This window comes from Dreissena polymorpha, chromosome 4 (genome assembly GCF_020536995.1).
Source record: "Dreissena polymorpha isolate Duluth1 chromosome 4, UMN_Dpol_1.0, whole genome shotgun sequence".
Taxonomy (NCBI): domain Eukaryota; kingdom Metazoa; phylum Mollusca; class Bivalvia; order Myida; family Dreissenidae; genus Dreissena; species Dreissena polymorpha.
Window position 1 is genome coordinate 132,110,079 of NC_068358.1, and position 20,576 is coordinate 132,130,654.

Genomic DNA, 20,576 nt, shown 5'->3' on the forward strand with positions numbered 1-20,576 from the left:
AAAATCACATTGTATCATAAATTGACCATCCCAAGGTTTTCGACAGACACAGTACAAGTCGGTTTCCTCACAAGGAGGTGCATCAATGACTGCATCTGGAATATGAGATTTAAGCCTAACAATCCAGTCAGGGATATTGCGATCATGACAAGGCATTATCCTGTCATGGTTCACAACAAAGAATGCGTTCCTTAGCTGCACTTGATACAAATAGGCAGACAATTTCTTAGAAATTAAAGCGGGCCCTTTCCAAGGTGAACACAGCTTGCGACACTTGCCTTTTTTGATGGCTGTATCCAACAAATAGACAATGTCACCTACTGCATATGGCCGCAGCAATACTTTAATGTCGTAATTTCTTTTCATACGTTTAAGGGTGTTTTTTAGTGTATCTCTTGCTACAGAATGAGCTTTTTCAATGTTTTCAGTCAAGTCTCTAACATAGTCATCAGTACATTCAGACTTTTGTTGTACATTTGGGAACATAAGTTGTGCAGATGTATTCACCTCACGGCCAAGCATCAACCGGTTAGGTGTATAACCCGTACTGCGATTTACTGAAGCCCTGATGGCACCAGCTATTTGCTGCACATATATGTCCCACCTGTTTTGAGACTTGCCAAGAAAACATCTTATTGCATCCATCAGAGTCCTGTTGAATCTTTCAACCTGACCATTTGCTGATGGTCTATAGGGTGTTGTTCGGGATTTGTGAATTTGCAATGCTTTGCAAAGTGCTTCAAACAGCTTACTTTCAAAGTTTCGACCCTGATCAGAAAATAATTGAAATGGATAGCAAAACCTCGAGAAAAATGAGTCAATAGCAGCCTTAGCTGTAACATCAGCTTTTTGTGATGGAAGTGGTACACATTCAACCCATTTAGTAAATTGGTCAACCATTACCAAACAATGCTCATTGCCATTATCAGTTTTAGGTAAGGGACCTAAAAAATCAATGTGTACCCGTTCCATGGGAGCACCTGCCTGATATTCAGTCATGGGTACTACCCCATAAGCTTTGTTTTTCTTGTTTCGACTGCACACATCACATGACAAAACATATGAATTGACATATCTAGCCAAATGAAACCAAAAGAATTTTTCCTTTAATTTTGCCTTTGTGCGTGCTACCCCTTGGTGTCCCGAAGACGGTATATCATGATGCCACCTAATTGCTTGCTCTTTAAGTTCTTGGGGCACAACTAATTCCAATTCAGGAGAGTCATCTTTCTTTCTAAACAAAACATTGTCCAGCAGGCTGAACATTTCTTTGTTTATCCAGAAATACTTGGCCTCAGGGCTAGACAAAATAACACACCTTCATCTGGTGCCTTATTCTCCAGCAGCCAAGAAAGAATGAATTGTAAATTTGTATCTCTCCCCTGAGCAGAGCACAATTCTTGATTGATAAAACCCCAACTTGCTGGAACCTCAGGAGTTGCCTTTAACTGAGCTTGTATAGTGCAAACGTTCAATGGGTCATGTGATATGGCTATTTCAAAACAGGAATCACAATTGCAGGACTTTTGCAAAACCTCTGCGTGCAGGCCATTGTTAAGCTGATCTGACCAGACCATACATTCAGATACTTGTCCTCCCGGGTCCCACACGCGCCCATCATGCTGAGGACCCTGCTTCGGTCCTGTCCCAGCAGAGGATTTATCATGGGGATCCACAGGACTAGTTTCCTGAATGAAATGTACTTAAGCAAAGGAAAGACTACCGCCTGTGGACAGCCCTATAGCATTGTCCACTTCCTCGGTAAAACTTCCCCATTGCTGGTCTGCCTTGGTGCAATATTGGCAACCCCCACAAGGCAAATCTCTGGGCTTAATACCTGTCACATATGATGGACAAGGAGACAGCGGAGGAGCAATTCGAGATAGGGCATCTGCATTTTCATGCTTAGACCCTGACCTATGCTGTACCACCATGTGGTATAGTGCCAGCTCCTCCAGCCATCTAGCCAATTGCCCTTGAGGGTCCTTAAATTTCAACAACCAAGTCAGACTTGAATAGTCTGTACGAACTGTGAACACTCGTCCCAACAGATAGTACTTAAACTGTCGTGTGAAACGTACAATGCTCAGTAGTTCTTTTCTAGTGGTGCAGTACTTTTTCTGCTCAGGTGCTAAAGCAAAGCTGCCATATGCAATGACACGCTCTTGCCCTGCCTGAACCTGACTAAGCACACCACCGATACCAGAGTCTGAGGAATCAGTGTCGAGAATGAATAGATCAACACTGTTTGGCAACGTCAGGACAGGTGGCTGTACCAAGGCCTGACGGAGTATTTGAAATGCCTCTTGTTCCTTCTCTGACCACCTAAACAAATTCTTGCCTGTTAGGTTATACAGAGGCTGTGCAAGTTTTGCGCAGTCCTGTATAAACATTCTATGATAGTTGGCAAAACCCAAAAACCTTTCAACGTCCTTAGAGCATTCAGCTACAGTTTGAATATCACTTTGTGACATACACAGCTTACTACCATCCACCATCCTACCCAAGAACTCAATTTCTTGTTGGAAAATATGCATTTTTTACGTTTAAGTTTTAAGCCATGTAACGGAAACCTCATTAGAGCTTCTGCAAGATTGTTGAGGTGATCTTCAAAGGACTTTCCCATAACTAGGATGTCATCAAGAAACACGAGGACTGTTTTCCAAGTAAGACCTCTAAGTACCAGGTTCACAACGCGAGAATATGTTGCAGGCGCGTTCGTGAGTCCGAAACCCATCCTGTTATGTTCAAACAGGCCATACTTGGTGACAAACGCAGTTTTCTTTCTATCAGGCTCACTGACTTTAACTTGCCAGTAAGCCGAGTTGGTGTCTAACTTTGAAAACCATATGTTACCAGACAATGTGTCCAAACAATCCTCTACTAGAGGGAGTGGAAATGTGTCCTTGATAGTAACATTGTTCAAAGCACGGTAATCGATGCACCAACGTACAGATCCGTCGCGTTTACGGATAAGCACTGGAGCCGATGCCCATTCAGACACTGATTCCTGTATGACTCCAGCATCCAACATTTTCTTAAGATGAGCTTCTTCCTCATTAACAAAACATGTTGGAGTGCCGCGCATGCGTTGCTTTATAGGTTTCGCATCGCCCGTGTCAATAGTATGTTCAATACAAGTGAAGTTTCCAAGGTCATATTCGCTCTCTACGAATACATCAGCATACTCTCATCCTCGTCGCCAATTATTCTCTATGATGATGAAAGGGTTTATAGTCATACCCATGTCCTAGTGTATGTGTGTTTTACTTCCGCTCATAGCTTAACCATTCAATATTATATGAGATTTAAAAATAAATTGGCACAAATTATCATCATATAATTATTAGTGACTTTGCTTAGCCAAATGACAGTGGGCCCACCCTTACTCTTTTATGCCTCACCCTTTCAAAAAATGTGACCCCCGTCCATAATTATGTCTTGTCCTTATAAAATCAAGTCCCACCCTTTTAAATTCCTTTTTATACCTTTTTCACTTGTCAATTATTTGCATTTATGCAGAACCAGCATATGTGATTGTATTGGCTTATTGAATTTTTTATTGAGTTACATAAGAATTTCTTGTTAATTCACATTTAAATAATTTAAATAAGGAACATCCCTCATGCTGTATGAATGCTTGAATATTAGTTCTTCAGTGGAAACTGAACAGTGTAGCCACTTACCATGTACAAAGTTTACCAACAAGAAATTTTCAAGAAACAGGTTGCCCTTCCTTTTTAAGGACCATTGTTATTTTTTAGGCTTGCTAAATCCCTATATTTTGAGTCAAATTGTGCAATTCAACAAGCATGTTGCTTAGCTTCAATGTCATTGTTACAATCAACACTTGATTTTTGTTCGCAAAAAAAAGACCTTGATAATCAGAAATAGCGGACTTTGAATTAAACATCAGATTTCTTGTAAAATTTAGAAGAAAAAAATATAAACCGAAAAAAAATACAAGAAGAACTAGTAATTAAGATTAGAAGTGTGTGAAATATTGATATATAGTTGTCCTGTACATAATGTTTTATAAAGCATGCTCCTGTATTCAAAACTATCCACGCCAAAGGGATAATATTTCTTCATAGTATCAACTTGCTACATATTTCAATATGTATGTCTGGTAATTCAGTGTTTTTCCACCATTTAAGAATGGGGCTGGGTCCTATAGGATTGGGAAAAATTGCGTCATTTTGACTAAAATAGGGACATTAGTATTGTTCTTGTTTTGCTAACAAATGCTTCAAAATTGAGAATAAAAGTCTTTTTCAATATTAGATTTACTAAGGTTCAAATAATAGAGCTGAATTTTAATTGGAGGTGAACTAAATTCTGATATTTCAAAAAATATATAATTGAACCTTCAATTGGGAATTTTTAGGTTCCATTTTTGAAAAATATAAACTTTTTCCCATTGGGACTGCGGCTGAATATTGGCAACGAATTTGAACAAAAAAACCCACTTCATTAAAAAAAAATTATAATTTTCACATTGCTTTCTCAATTTAGCATTAGCTTTGATCAATTTTTGGAGCAAATCAGGTAAAAGTATTATGAAGGGAACGGATAATTATTAATTTGTCTTATATAAGAATTCACCAGAAGGGGCATCATCGCTTGCAATACTGTCAAAGCTGTGTTTGTTTTGTTTTGCTATATATTGTCTTTTTCATTAACAGTATGACAATGGCCTCTGGTTCTACTGCACCCAAAGAGGATGACATGATGAAACAGTTTAAGTCTATGTATGACTTTTTGAAAGAAATTTTTCAACCTTCTCCTCAAAAGGTAAGAGTTAAAAAATCAATAAAACCAGGGTACTCTGATTTAGAAAAAAAAATCCATTCAACATAGAAATAATTCCACCAAAGCAATTAATACTGTAAAACTTTGGGATATTTGTGAAGTGTGAGACTAACAGATATTGAATTCATATTGTATACTGCTTGTAAATGCTGTCGGCTGTTAATATGTTATCGGTAAGTTTACTGTAAATTAGCAATAACGACTCTCCATTGACAACAGTGAAATAAAACAATTTGTATGTGGCATTTTGTATATTAAAACGGATGAATATTGTTATAACAACTCCATTGACAACAGTGAAATAAAACAATTAGTAAGTGGCATTTTGTATATTAAAACGGATGAATATTGTTCAAGATTACAGAAATGTTATGAGTTAGATAAAGAGCCTTCCTTTCAATTTTTATCTTAACTATTCATTGAATAGTCCATGGTATGCTACTCACCCATCTGTCAGTGTTGGTGTTTTTGTTAAAGCAATACATTTTTCTTTGATTAGGAATGGAGTAATTTCCCTTTCTTAAAATTTCATTGTGCAAAGCATGACAATTGGTATAAAATTAATTGTAATGTGGCATGTATTAATAAAGCAAATTGTGAGGAATAACTATGCAAAGAAACTCTTTCTCCATTAACAAAAAAGTTTGTGTTTTGTGTGATCACTCTATGTCTGTTGTGTGGCAACAACTTATAGATTGTTATTATTCAATGCCTAATGTGCATATTGATATATTTTGAGATATACTAGTCTTTTAACTTGTTATGTTTATGTTTTTGGATCTGTTTGATACTTTCATGTGCAAGCACATTGTTTTTAAACATTATACATTTCTCATAATTATAATAGTATAAGTAAAGATAAAAAAAAAAAATCAACAAAGGGCATAACAAATCTCACATCAAATTGAGCTCTAGACGAAAAACAGGCTCACGCTGCATGATGGAAGGTTTTATTTGAATAATATGCTGATGATAATCTAACTTTGTCTGGGGTAAAATATTATTTTTGTTCCCACAGTTTTTTTGTTCCAATTGGGTCTATATCACCTTGGTGGCCTCTCATAAATCAAGAAAATACTGTGTTTTAACAAATGGCATGAACAGAATATAATTTCCACAGTTTTGTTAAGCTTTTTAATTTAAGCAATTTATAAACAAGTATTTTTTTAAACAAATGACACAAACATCATTTAAAACACAAAAATTAGTACACACAATAAGTTATTTTTGCAAAAGATATATTGCAAATTGTACCTGAAAAGCAATTTGGATGTAATTATCATACAAACTACATTCATAAACAACAAAGAGACTGAATAAACATTGTATGTAATTAGAATGTTCTGTACTCTAACAGAAAAGATAATGTAAAATAGGAAAAAAAGATTATATAATTATACACTGAGGTAACGCATTAAAATCTTTCACATTTGGCAAATAACACACGCTGTTGTAAGATATCAGTTAAAGTGTCCAATAAAACATATTTGTTTTGAAACATAAACAGTGTCATTTATACTGCTTAGAATGTTATGTTGTTGTATTTTTAGCTCACCTGAGCACAACGTGCTTTTGGGATCACCTTTTGTCCGTCCTGCATCGTGCGGTGCATCATGCGTCGTCAACATTTTGCCTTGTTAACACTCTAGAGGCCACATTTTTTGTCTGATCTTCATGAAACTGGGTCCAAAGATTTGTCCCAATGATATCTTGGTCGAGTTCGAAACTGGATCATGTGAGGTCAAAAACTAGGTCACTAGGTCAAATTAAAGAAAACACTTGTTAACACTGTATAAGTCACATGTATTGTCCAATCTTCATGAAACTTGGTCATGACATTTGTCTTAATGTTTTCTCAGCTGAGTTTGAAAATGGTTTTGCTTGGTTGAAAAACATGGCTGCCAGGGGGCGGGGCAGTTTTCCTTATATGGCTTTAGTAAAACCTTGTTAACACTCCAGAAGTCACATTTATGGTCCAATTTTCATTTAAATTGGTCAGAACATTTGTTCTCATGATAGCTGGGCTGAGTTCGAAAATGGTTTTGGTCCTTTAAAAAACAAGGCCGCCAGGGGGCTGATCAGTTTTCCTTAAATGGCTATAGGAAAACCTTGTAAACACTCTAAAAGTCACATTTATAGTCCAATCTTCATGAAACTTGGTCAGAATATTTGTCCCAATGATATCTCAGCTGAGTTGGAAAATGGTTACGATCCGTTGAAAACGTCTGCCAGGGGGCGCGGCAGTTTTCCTTGTATGGCTATAGTGAAACTTTGTTAAAACTCTAGAAGTAACATTTTAAGTCCAATCTTCATGAACCTTGGTCAGAATATTTGTCCCAATGATATCTCAGCTGAGTTCGAAAATGGTTCTGGACCGTTGAAAAACATGTCTGCCAGTGGGCGGGGCAGTTTTCCTTATCTGGCTAAAGTGAAACCTTGTTAACATTCTAGAAGTCACATTTAAAGTCCAATCTTCATGAAATGTGGTCAGATTATTTGTCCCAATAATATCTCTGCTGAGTTCCAAAATGGGTTCGGTCTGTTGAAAAACATGGCCGCCAGGGGATGCGGCAGTTTCAGCGTTATAGATAATTTTTGACCCATGGGGGTAAATACCCCCACTTTTCAAAGCATGGGGGTAAATGATCAAATTTTGCCTTGCTTGAAGGGTAATTTGCTAAAAGTAAAACAAGAATATAGCCGTGGTACAGACACACTACTTAAATCATATTAAACACAATAAACCATTAACTATGTGTATTCCTTCATAGTAGTAGGTTTCTTAAAGTGTTTTTTGTTTTTTTTAACTGTCCATGGTTTATAAGCCTTGTATTGTTGGCAGATTTTACATTTAAGACGAACTTCGTCCTTATCGTGACGTCAGACGTCCACCACGGAAATTTTTTTTGCCAACTTTTAACAGTTGTTTTATTTGCGTTTAAGTGTGTCCTTTTTGATTAGAAAACAGAGGAAATCATTCAGTATTGGCAGTACAATGTTTTTACTCGATACAACTTTTGCCGTATAAAACGAATCAATTTTACTTTGAGAAGTAATTATCCCCCGCCAGAGGCGGAGGGATATTGTTTTGGTGTTGTCCGTCCGTCCGGCTGTCCGTCCGTCCGCCCGTCCGTCCGGCACTTTTGTGTCCGGAGCCATATCTTGGAAGTTCTTTGGTGGATTTCATTTAAACTTGGTATGAGTATATATATGCACAAGAGGATGATGCACGCCAAATGGCATTGTAGTCACTATCTGTTAAAAACAGACTTATGGCTCTTTGTATCTTGAAAAAATGCTTTTTAGTGTCCGGAGCCATATCTTGGAAGTTCTTTGGCGGATTTCATTGAAACTTGGTATGAGTATATATATGCATAAGAGGATGATGCACACCAAATGGCATTGTACACCATCTGTTAAAAACAGACTTATGGCCCTTTGTATCTTGAAAAAATGCTTTTTACTATAGGCACTTTTGTGTCCGGAGCCATATCTTGGAAGTGCTTTGGGGGATTTCATTTAAACTTGGTATGAGTATATATATGCATAAGAGGATGATGCACGCCAAATGGCATTGTACACCATCTGTTAAAAACAGACTTATGGCCCTTTGTATCTTGAAAAAATGCTTTTTACTATAGGCATTTGTGTCCGGAGCCATATCTTGGAAGCGCTTTGGCGGATTTCTTTGAAACTTGGTATGAAATAAATTGTGAAGGCTTAAGAACCTTCCTTTGTCTTAGTTTTGTGTTATTGTCCTCCGTCGGTCTATCTATCATTATGTTCATCCGTCCAATTTGCACCCATCCTCAAACAAAGCATATGCTGCGGGGGATACCTTGGGCCTTTCAGGCCCTCTTGTTTGTTTTGGCTTCAAAGAAGCTATGCTGACCTCTTCATGTAAATAAACACATAAGCGCTTGACTGTCTGTTAAAAAATCCATACTAAATTTACCATCCGTCTAGATGATACAGAGTATACAGGTAGCAGGCTCCTTCGAACCCAAGCCCTTTCGGCCCAGACCGAAATTTCAGGCTCTTTCAACCCAAGTTTATTCAGCCCCAAATCGACCAGGCTCATTCGGCCCTATATTTTATTATTCGGCCCTATATTTTATTACACCTATTTACAGCGGGTGTATGATTGAATAAAGTTGTTTAAAATTATATATTGTGCTGTCTGTTTGTTCCTTTGTATTGCTTTTGATTATTGATGATTAAATGGAAAATTGTAAACGATTATCCCTTTACAAACTGTTACCAATGTATGTAATTGTTTTAATTGTTCAATTGTGCCGTCTTTTAATTGCATCGATTGTCGGTTTGTTTGTTAAATATTGCGTTTGATTAAAAGTGTAAATGATGATGAGTATTTGTTTGATATGTTCCATTGTTGTTTTTTTGTCGGTTATTTAGCAGTTATTAATGGAATTATTGCAAAAACGTATAAAAGTGCTATTATTGTGTTCATTGGTATCATAAATCATTTTGCTGTCTATGTTATACTTAGGTTACTAGTTCTATAATTGTGCTGTGAAATTTGGTATGATATTTGATGTTACTTGTGTTAATCGTAAATAAATTATAACAAACAGTGTAAGTGTTAGTGTTAGTGATTGTGAATTTGTGATGGAGGAGGACGCGTGTGTGTTTTGTAAGAAGGCCGTTTGCTCGCTGCAGCATCGCACCTGCAATACAGGTAAGTGTCTATTCAAACTCTATTTATTAAATATAATGTCTAAGATTTTCAAAAGTCAATTAATTGTCCAATATAAGCGATTTTATATTTATGTCCAAGTAATTATTAAGATTTTCCACTCGGCCCTCCGCTCGCAAGTTTTTTATTTTAGAGTATATTTCTCATATATAATCTACATATGGTTCGTTTATACAATATTTAATCTACAAAATTTTCGTTTATACAAATACCAATATTCCAATATTAGAAAGTTGTATATGAATATCGACAAAATCTATTATAGCCGCCCTAGTATTCATACATTTATACTTTTGGTCACAAATACTAACAATAAAATTCTAAATTCTCTCGCGAAATATTGTAAAAATGCTTGTAAATGAGAACTGAGACATTTAATGCAAACGTGAATAAATCTAATTGCCTTATTACAATTTGTTAATCTGGTTACACACATGTATTTTACAACCTGATAAAGGTCATAAAACCGGGCATAGGTGGGGTCGTAGTAATTAATGAATTATGAGTTTATTAGGCCACGACTTTTTTTTTTATTGGTTTACAAAAATTATTTTGAAAATGGTCCATCGGGCGGTCGAAAAAAAAAAAAAAAAAACATCGGAAAAAAAAGTTAATACTAATAACATCAGAACAAAGACAACATATCTTTTATAACATTAACACAGAGACAAAAAATCAAATTATGCAATGAAACACATCTATATCTTCAAATGAAATGAGTCCTAAAAGCACCTTTTGTAACATCAGGCAATTTTAAACACTCCATTACATGACATGCGTTCTTCTCCCATTAAAACGAAAAACTGCGCTTCATTTCCATAATTCGATGCGCTTCATTATGCAATGCAATGCCCGTTGCATAAATCTTATATAAGATAAACTACTCATACACAAATTACCCGGTATGTGTTTGCTCTTACTCGACTTATGAGATCGTACATGAAAAAAAATCGAGGTAGATCGATCCATGCGTCGTCGCGGTAATGTTTGTCAAAGTTATTGTTGTCATGAAAACTCGTTGATTTACAACGCAAAACGTCTTATTTGAACTGATGCGAATTAATTTAATCATATTTGTCAACTTCGCTTTTGCTTTATTTTGATAATTTAATCCAAAGTTTAATGTTAGCAAGTGTTTTTTTTACCGGAATTGTAAACAAGGAGTCAGTTAAAGTCTTCCGAAAATGTGCAGTCTGTGTGAATTGACAGTTTGACGTCATCAAAGGAAAGCCGCTTTCTGTCGGAAGCAATAAAGCGACAAATTTCGCGCCGAAAAAATTGGCTTCCTTTGTCTAGCAATCAACATGCCGAACCAATCGTGTGTTTGTTTCTCAATTGCAATCCTCCAATTTAATAAAAGCACGTGCATAGCTCCGCCTTCGAATCTTTTGCCGAAAACGGAGGCGGAGTTTAATGGTTAATTGAGCTAGTGTTTTACGCAAGTTTGAGTTCCGATTTGCCGAAATTACTCGTCCCTAAGCATTGAAACGACAAATACATTTATCAATGATTTTCCGAGATATACCGATTTGTTCCGATTTCCAAACTTTCTGTACAGTTCCTATAAACTATGGCGGACGTGTTTACAAAATTCCTAAACACATATATCGTAAATAATGGCAGTGTTTTATTGGATTATTTATACTAATTATCAAATACTTTTTTATCTACTATAATATCGGGTTTGTTTAATATAATTAACATGTTAAACAATATAGTTGCGTCACAGACTCGGAAATAAATTTTGATGGGGTCGACATTTTACTGACGCTGATTTTCTTATTGTCTGTAATTTTTACCCGAAATAAATTTTGAGAAGTGCCCATAAAAGGACTGGTACATAATGTGTCACATTGAAAAATATCCCGATCTCTGCAATATATGTGAACCAATCGTTGATTGTACTTACTTGATTTTATTCGCAACCGTACTCAAACCGGATCGTTTTTTTTTCTCGTTTCGCTCGTTTTGCAGTGCGGTCGGGAATAAAATATTTAAAAAAAAGACGATTTTCCGATTTTATTTTTTTTCCCTTTTTCCAAAAATTAGGGTCGGCGGTTTTGTAAACCAAGAAATATAAAAGCCGTGGCCTTATTATAGTCTCATCCAATATTTACATTTTTCATAATTTTGATTATATAAAACATTAAGATGATGATGACAATACAGATTAGTGTCAATGGCAACTGACTAGCTCTGATTTTCAACAAATAAATTATTTTCCCAAGTAAGCTTGAACATGGGTCTAATTTGCCAATTTTTAAATTTATTTTTAATATTGTCGTGGTTATAATTTGCCAATTTTTAAATTTATTTTATTGTCAGTTCAAAGTTTACGGATTTATCAACTTAAATCTACCTTTTTGTTACTTGTTGCCTGTTATCCGAATACACACCACGCATGTATTTAACAACCTGATAAAGATCATAAAACCTGGGATAGGTGCGAGTGTGCTAGACAATGGCTTCATTCAATAATGAATGACAGGGTCGGAGTAATTAAAGAAAACAACATCTGTTTAACGATTTAACGATGTGTTAACAAGTGTATGCTGTCAATTAGAATAAAAATTGATATTTTGATTGTTTATGAAAATAAATTGATAAGTGTCTATAAAACAATAATGGATTCGTTCATAAGTGTCAATTCATAAATCAATTAGGTTATGTTGTAATGTAATTTATTACAAAATTTGCAAACACGTTGTAGGCATATCCGCGACAGAATATTTTAAGGCAAAGAGGGGGGATATCGTTCCGGCTGTACCATCTACCCATCCTGCAACATTTGGTGCCCAATGTGGGACCATGGCACAAGCAATTCCCAACAAAATCTGTTCGTGGTTTTAATGTTTCCAACATATATACACGTTCTAGTATATATAATAATTGGACTTTAAATAAACTTTTCATTTTCAAATAATTGTAGTAACACATGCTTTTATTAATTCAGATTGGCTGAACGAGCGATGTCCATGGAGACGGAAGCCGTGTTCGACTACGTTAAGTCAACCTGGCTTGAGAGTACAGTCTGGGCACCGGAAGAGTGGTCCCTGTACCGACAGACTGTCAGGACTAACAACAACACAGAAGGTTTGTGATGCATTCAGTTTGTCTGTATATTGTATGTTCACTAAATATTTTTTGTAAGTACCTTTTGTGAGTAATTTTATTTTCATTGTGTTACTAAAGCGAATTACAAATTACATAGCATTGTCTTATTAGTGTTTTGTTTTTAAGGGTGGCACCGTCGGTTGAGTTTGAAGGCAGCCGACCACAAGTGCTCCTTCTATGTCTTGGTACCTCTCCTGCGGCGCGAGGCCAAGTACCTGCCAGTGCAGGCCCAGCTGGTACGAGAGGGAACCGGGCGGAACTGACGCAACGCCTATGTTAATCTTGACGAGCAGCTTGACCAGCTCTGGGAAGAATACGACCAGCGGGAACTGACAACCGAGGATTTCCTCGCCAAGATCGGGGAGACGTATGCCTTCTAAATCGTCGCCTCTTGATGATGATGCTGATGATAATGCTGATGATTATGATGTTACGTTGATGATAATTAAGATGAATATTATTATTATGATGATGAATATGCTGTAATAATGATGCTTATTTTGATGCTTGGGATTATTATGATGCTGCAGATTATGGTGTAATTATGTTGATTATAATGATGATGATTTAAATGCTGATGTTTCTCATGATGATGATGATAATGATGATTGTTATCATTATGCTGATGATTGTGACTCATGATGATGAATGATGATGATTAATATTAATAAGATGATTATTATAATGATGATGATTTAAATACTAATGTTTCTTATGATGAGTATGATGATGATGATAATTATGATGATGATTATTATTATTATGCTGATGATTGTGACACTGATGATGAATGATGATGATTAATATTAATATGATGATTATTATGATGATGTAATTGAGATATTAATAAAATAAACAACTTGTGTGCAGTATATAAATTATGTATTATGTAATAACAGTATAGTAAATTAATGTATTGTGCAGGGGTTTTTCAGCACTGTCTGCGCCTCCGGAAAACGGAGGCACTCCAAAAGCAAACGGACCCGATCCCAAACCGAAATTATAAAAAAAAAATATCCAATTTCCAAAAAAAAAAAAATAAAAAATTTTTATTATTTTTTTTTTTAAGAATGAAGTGTCTGATAACTTTGTAACTAACCAGTGTTTGTTTTGGTCAAAAATATCTGCTATAAGGTTTTGACTGTTCAGTTCTAATATCAGTGTATAACTGTAACTGAAAAACAAAACTGCAGTACTTGAATAAACGTTGAACATGCCCAATATTGCATCTGTTTATATAAAGAAGACAAAAAACAAATAAAAACAAATTTATTTGTTAAACCACTGAATTATTTAAGCATTATAAATTCACAATTTTGTCGATAAAAATTCCCAATTTGGTCAGACTCCTTTTCCCAAAATAGGCAGAAAAAACCCTGTTGTGTTGTTAAGACGTATGCATTCCTTATTGTTATAACTTTCAAATTATCCAAATATATGTTATAGGAATTATTTTATCGTTTGTTTTATTTTCAAAGCCGTTCCATACTCTTGTATCTATTCTTCTCAATTCGACGACGATATACCTGAAGCAAAAGACAAGAGAATCTTATTTCAAATGGATTAATCCTCAATAAAGACAATATATTACTGTAATAAACAATATTCCATAGTTTTAAATTGTTTCGACCAACATATTTTCAACTATTTATTCAAATAAAAAATGGGTTGAAAAAGCCTGGTGCTTGGGCAGAATGAGCCTGAAATTGGGGCCGAATGAGCATGAAAAAAACGGGTCCGAAAGAGTTTGGGCCCGAAAGAGCCGACACCCAGTATACATACTGACTGGCTAACTATTTCTACAATCCATCGCACAAATTAGCTCTATTTTTTACGATAACCAGTCTCATATTTGGGCGAAAGACAATCAGCTGTTTATATGTTTTGTTTACCTTGTATGCATAGAACTTACATCATTTGCGGAAGTCCAGATTGACTTGCTTAAATGTACGCACGGAAATTATAAATTGAGCGTATCTTGCTATTTCTAATGCTTATATTACGCTGATACGCAGCTTATCTAGAACGCTGAGTTTTCTTTATATGGCTTTAGTGAAACCTTGTTAACACTCTAGAAGTCAAATTTATATTCCAATATACATGAAACTTAGTAAGAACATTTGTTCTTATGATAGCTCAGCTCAGTTTGAAAATGGTTGCGGTCTGTAGATAAACATGGCTGCAAGATAGCTCAGCTCAGTTTGAAAACGGTTCCGGTTTGTTGAAAGACATTGACCGCCAGGGAGCGGGGCAGTTTTCCTTTTATTGCTACAGTAAAACCTTGTTAACACTCTAGAAGTCATATTTGTAGTCAAATCTTTATGAAACTTAGTCACAACATTTGTTTTTATGATATCTAGGCCGAGAATCTTTATGGTTAGGTCTGTTGAAAAACATTGCTGCCACGGGATGGGTAGTTTTCCTTAAATGGCTTTATAGTGTAACCTTGTTTATTGTATCTAAACTGTTTTTCAGGTACAAATTGAAACGTGTCATAATCACAAAAACTGGTGTCTTTTGTACATATATTTCATTGATATAGTCATTTTTAGCTCGACTATTATATATGAAATATATATAGTGGAACTATCCTACTCACCCCGGCGTCGGCGAGAGCATTAGCGTGAGCGTGCAAATGTTAAAGTTTGCGTACCACCCCAAATATTTCCTATGTCCCTTGACATATTGCTTTAATATTCTGCATACTTCTTTACCAACATGACCCCAACGTATTAACAAGAGTCGACAACTGTTTAAAGCATTTTGTAAGAATTATTAACAAGAGTCGACAACTGTTTAAAGCATTTTGTAAGAATTATGGCCCTTTTTTCACTTAGAATATGCATATTATTGATAAATCTATGTTTAAGTTTGCGTAACACCTCAAATATTTTCAATGTCCCTTGACATATTGCTTTCATATTTTGCAAACTTCTTTACCAACATGACCCCAATTTATAAACAAGAGCAGACAACTGTATCAAGCATTTTGTAAGAATTATGGCCCTTTTTTGTCTTAGTAACTGAATATTTTGTTAAATTTTGTGTTTAGATCCACTTGACTTCTAAAGTATCAAAGCTATTGCTTTCAAACTGCAAATATTTTCTTACTATCATGAGGGTACTGTAATTGGCAAGTTCAATTTGACCTTGACCTTTGCATGACCTTGACTCTCAAAGTCAAAAGAATAAATTTTAGTTAAATTGCCATAACTTTTATATTTACGATCAGATTTTATTAATACTATGACAAAACAACTTGAATACCACAATGGATTCCACCCATACAATACCCCACACCCCAACCCAGAATCCCTGAATCCCTGCTCCCCCCCAATTTTCTGTTTCCTTTTTTTATTTTTGAAAGATCGTCTAATAAATGACCACACCCCACATTATACCCCCCTCTCAACCCCCCCCCCCTACCCAACCCTAAAAGAATATTTTTTTCTTTGAAACATGGTTAAGAAAAAACAAACAAATATTTATTTACTTTATTTTTGAAGGACCATCCAAACTTCCCACCCAAGCTATTGCTATCAAACTTGAAATAAAATCTTATTAGTTTGTTTTATGTCTTTACAAATGTTCAATACATTGTGGAAAATATACCTGAACTATTACATTGACCTTATTGAATAATTTGAACAATTTCCCCATGATGGCTTATGTTATACTGTCAAGCACTTGAATAGTCAAGCGCACTGTCCTCTGACAGCTCTTGTTTTCATAAATTGTTTATTATTGCACCAAAAAACTATTTGGTTTAATAAGAATAATATGTTCTGCATTGCTTAAATTAAAAAGCTTACCAAAATCATGGAAAATATATGTTGTTTGTGTTATTTGCAAAAAAAAAGGTATTTTCTATGTACATGTACCGTATACGTGCGCTTATAAGACGCCCTCGCTTATAAGACGCACCCCGACTTCGGACTTTATAATGGGTGGATTTGAGACTGACCCGCGTGTAAGACGCGGTCAAATTTCGCCATATTCATCGGCCGGAAAATGGCCGAAAAATGGCAGAATGTTAAAGAAAATCATCAATTAGTAAAACATTGAGAATTTTCAAACTCGCGCTGCATACAATTAGTAATTCATGCAAGTCTGAAAAATAAAACAATCAAACAACAAATTAAATAATATTTGTTTATTTTATGATATATTAGTGGGTTTTAATTTATTTTCAAGTATTATTCATGCAATAAAAATAATTATCAAATTGACAAAATTTCTAACAATTGCGTATTAATCATTTGCCCTAACAATTGCAAACAATTGCAAACATATTACGTTCGTAATATCAATGCACAAGCAAAATTGATCGTGTCAGTCATCTTAATTGTATTGTTTGACAGGTATTGAAATCTAATAGGCAGATATTTTGAAAGCGTTTAGTTTTATTACCTAGATTATGCAAATTTTACGCCCATTGTCTATCAACAATAGGTAACGCCTACTTTCATAAAATTAGCCAATCGCGTGATAGAGTGATAGACTCCGAAGGGCAGATAGAAATCACGTGTCAAGAAGAAAGCCATATGCGGATAATTGCATGCGGTCGCTCTTTGCTCCTGTCGTTGTTGGCCCCTAATAAATAATGTGTCATCGGCATTAGTGGGTCGTCTGAATAAACGTGTTTATTTAACAATTGACAGTTGCAAACTGGTAACTTATTTCAGAGGATACCCTAATTGCCAATTATGTCTTAATTGAAATTAACGACGTGGAACAAAGACGATCAGGTGATACAAACTTGTCAAATAGCATTTGTAATCGGCAGCGTGTTTATTAAACAATTGACAGTTTCAAACTGAGAATTGATTTTGCTGTTGTTTTAAGCATGTTGGCATCGTGTTGCCGCTTACACACGTATACTATAATGGCCAATTTATATGGCATTTAACGACGTCGCGCGCAGACAATCAGGTGATAAAAACTTTTCAAGAATAATCACGGACAATATAACGTCTTACGCCCCAAAAATAACAAAATTCAAATTAAAAATAATAGACAACTAAATCAGTAACAATACATTTTATTACAAATAAATCGGTAACTGAACATAGCGTTCTGATACACGGTATGGGCCAATACAGACTTTAGAGAAAATGCAAATGGCTGCCGCGATGATTCAAAACAACTGAAAAGTGTCCAACTTGGCTAGCATAAGCCCAGTAAACTCGATATTTTGAAATTTTTTGTTTATTTTCACCAGTATCTCGCTTATAAGACGCGACCCCAACTGTAACTTATTAATTTAAGTCTCAAAAATGCGTCTTATAAGCGCACGTATACGGTAATTGGTGGGCCATCTTGGCGGCTATCTTGGATTTAGACCCAGTGGGCATACAATTTTTCTTGGGAACAAAACTTTTCTTTTACCCAAGACAATGAAGAACATCATCAGCATAATTATGCACCGTGGACCTCCTTTCCTACTAGTCTAATTGGAGTGACTCTATATCCAACATATGCCATTGTGCATATTGAGTACTCTGGCATGTGTGGTAAACTTCTAGAGGCCATATTTTTTCCTCCAATCTTAATTGCCTGTTATTGTGTCCAAAAAAGGTCACCAGGTTGAATACTAGGAAAACCAACCATATCACTATTGAGGCCACATTTATAAATCAATATTGATTAAACTTGGTCAGAATTTCTATCTTTACAATTTTTCTAGGCCAAGTTCGAATCTGGGTCAATTGCGTACAAAAACTACTTCACCAAGTCAAAGAATAATATGTTTCCTATCAAGAGGTCATATTCATGACTCAATCTTGATGAAACTTGGTCCGGGATGTTTATCTTGACATTATCAACGCCATGACTGAATCTGAGTCAGTTGGGGTCAAAAAATTATAACCAGGTCAATTCTTGATTGATTTGGCAATTGGTCACTTTCCTTAAATAAAGGACCAACTAATTGTTTATAATGAGAATGCAATACTGCTCCAGCAGCTGGAGTTTCACTTCTTTATATTGAACAATTGGTGTCTGCAAACTTGAATACAGCAAGTGAGCAGTATTTAAAAATAGACCAACGTTTTCAAACATGTTCCAATAAACAAATTGTTTTTTCAATTCTGTTCGCTTAACAGCGGAGGTGTTCCTGAGGCTATTTCAGCTATACGGACGATCGAGCAGGAAGCTGCAAGTGGGGGGTAGGTGCGGGAGGGGTTCTCCCCCTCCTGCTGGGGTGGTTTGGGGGGTCTCCCCCAAGAAAATTTGGGAAAATTCATTGCAGATGGTGCGTTTTGGTGTTATCTTTCAGCCACTTTTTGGCAATTTTTTTATGCTCCCCCTAAATTTTTGGTGGGAGCATATAGTCGCTGCTTCTTCTGTCCGTGCGTGTGTCCGTCCGTCCGTGCACAATTTTTGTCCTGGCTATTTCTCAGTAATTAATGACCGGAATTCAATTAAACTTTATGGGAAGCTCTACTACCAAGAGGAGATGTGCATATTATCAGCCGGTTCTGGTCCGATGATTTTTCACAGAGTTATGGCCCTTTGAAATTTTCCATTAACTGTACATATAGAGCAATTCTTGTCCGGGCTATTTCTCAGCAACTAATGAATTCAATGAAACTTTATGGGAAGCTTCACTACCAAGAGAACATGTGCATATTATCAGCGGGTTCTAGTCAGAACTGTACATAAAGTGCAATTCTTGTCCGGCTATTTCTCCGCAACTACTGACTGGAATACAATGAAGCTTTATGGGAAGCTTAACTACCTTGAGGAGATGCGCATGTTATTAGTGGGTTCTGGTTAGATGATTTATTTAGAGAGTTATGGCCCTTTAAAATTTTTAAGTTGCTAAACCATCCATCGTATTATTTTGTCCAAAGTTATGCCCCTCAAGACGTTTCCTTTTATCTGAATATATAGTGCAATATTGTGACAAAAAAAACCTTTGGGGAGCATCACCCGTCTCCGACGGTTTCTTGTTCATCAATTTCTTGCTAGAAAAAGACCGATAAAAGGAAATATTTTATAAAACATTGTCAACAGCAAATATACTTTCGACCATAATTTATTTACTAAGTTTAAGTGTCAATGCTTAAAAATCAAGTTGCCTTATTGTGAGGGAGAATGGATCCGTAGTTGCATAGGTGTGCGAGGGTGTTCAACTCTATTGCTGGCAGGATTATGGGGTCCTCCCCTAGAACATTTTGGAAATTTCTTTGCAAAAGGAGTAATTTGGTGTTGCATTTCAGGCACATTTTTGCAATGTTTATCCTTGAATTTTAGCTTGAAAAAAAAGAAATAAATATTTTCAATAAACACTGCCAACGGCAAATATACTTTTGACCATAATCTATTAAGTTTGAGTGTCAAAGCTTTAAATCAAGAAGCCTATGACTGCGAGTGAATGGGTATGTACATGTAAATGTGAAGAAATGTTTGATTCCTCCCCCAGAAAATGTTGAATTTCATTGCAGGAGCGTTTTGTTGTTATCTTTCAGGACATTTGGCAATTTTATTCCTCAATTTCTTCCTCTTAAAAAAGTAAAGGATTTAGCTTGTTTTCCATGAAACCTTTCCATGTCCGTGTTTTTGTTGCGACTCTGTAAAAATGTAGTGCCACGCCCACGACGTGTGTATTTGTTTAGACGAGTCATCAAACCTGGTGCGACGTGGCGCCAAAAACTAAGTCTGTAATTATTTTCTGCTGAAACTGATTTTAATTGGGGTTTTTGGTAAACAGAAAATTATATTTGTTTTTAATAAAACTGTAAAAGAAATTAACACTCTTTGAATGGAACAACAGCATGCTCGCTGAGTCTTGAGCGAGCATAATAAAATTTTATTTAACTCATACATCTATACATCAACTTACCTAAAGGGAAATGTAAAGCTGTGAAAATTTTCCCACTTATCTGTCAAAAGAGCTAGCTTCTGAGTATCATCTAATTAACATGTTTCG

At 35.7% G+C, this 20,576-nt stretch overlaps 1 protein-coding gene across 1 annotated transcript in view; it reads left to right on the forward strand.

Moving 5' to 3' along the window:
* LOC127878793 (coiled-coil domain-containing protein 18-like) overlaps positions 1-20,576 on the forward strand; it is a 109,219-nt gene that overhangs the window by 3,152 nt on the left and 85,491 nt on the right. The window contains exon 2 of the mRNA XM_052425322.1: positions 4,686-4,794. Within this exon, the coding sequence (XP_052281282.1) occupies positions 4,687-4,794 (108 nt within the window). The 5' untranslated portion in view covers position 4,686. The remainder of the gene's footprint in view (positions 1-4,685; positions 4,795-20,576) is intronic.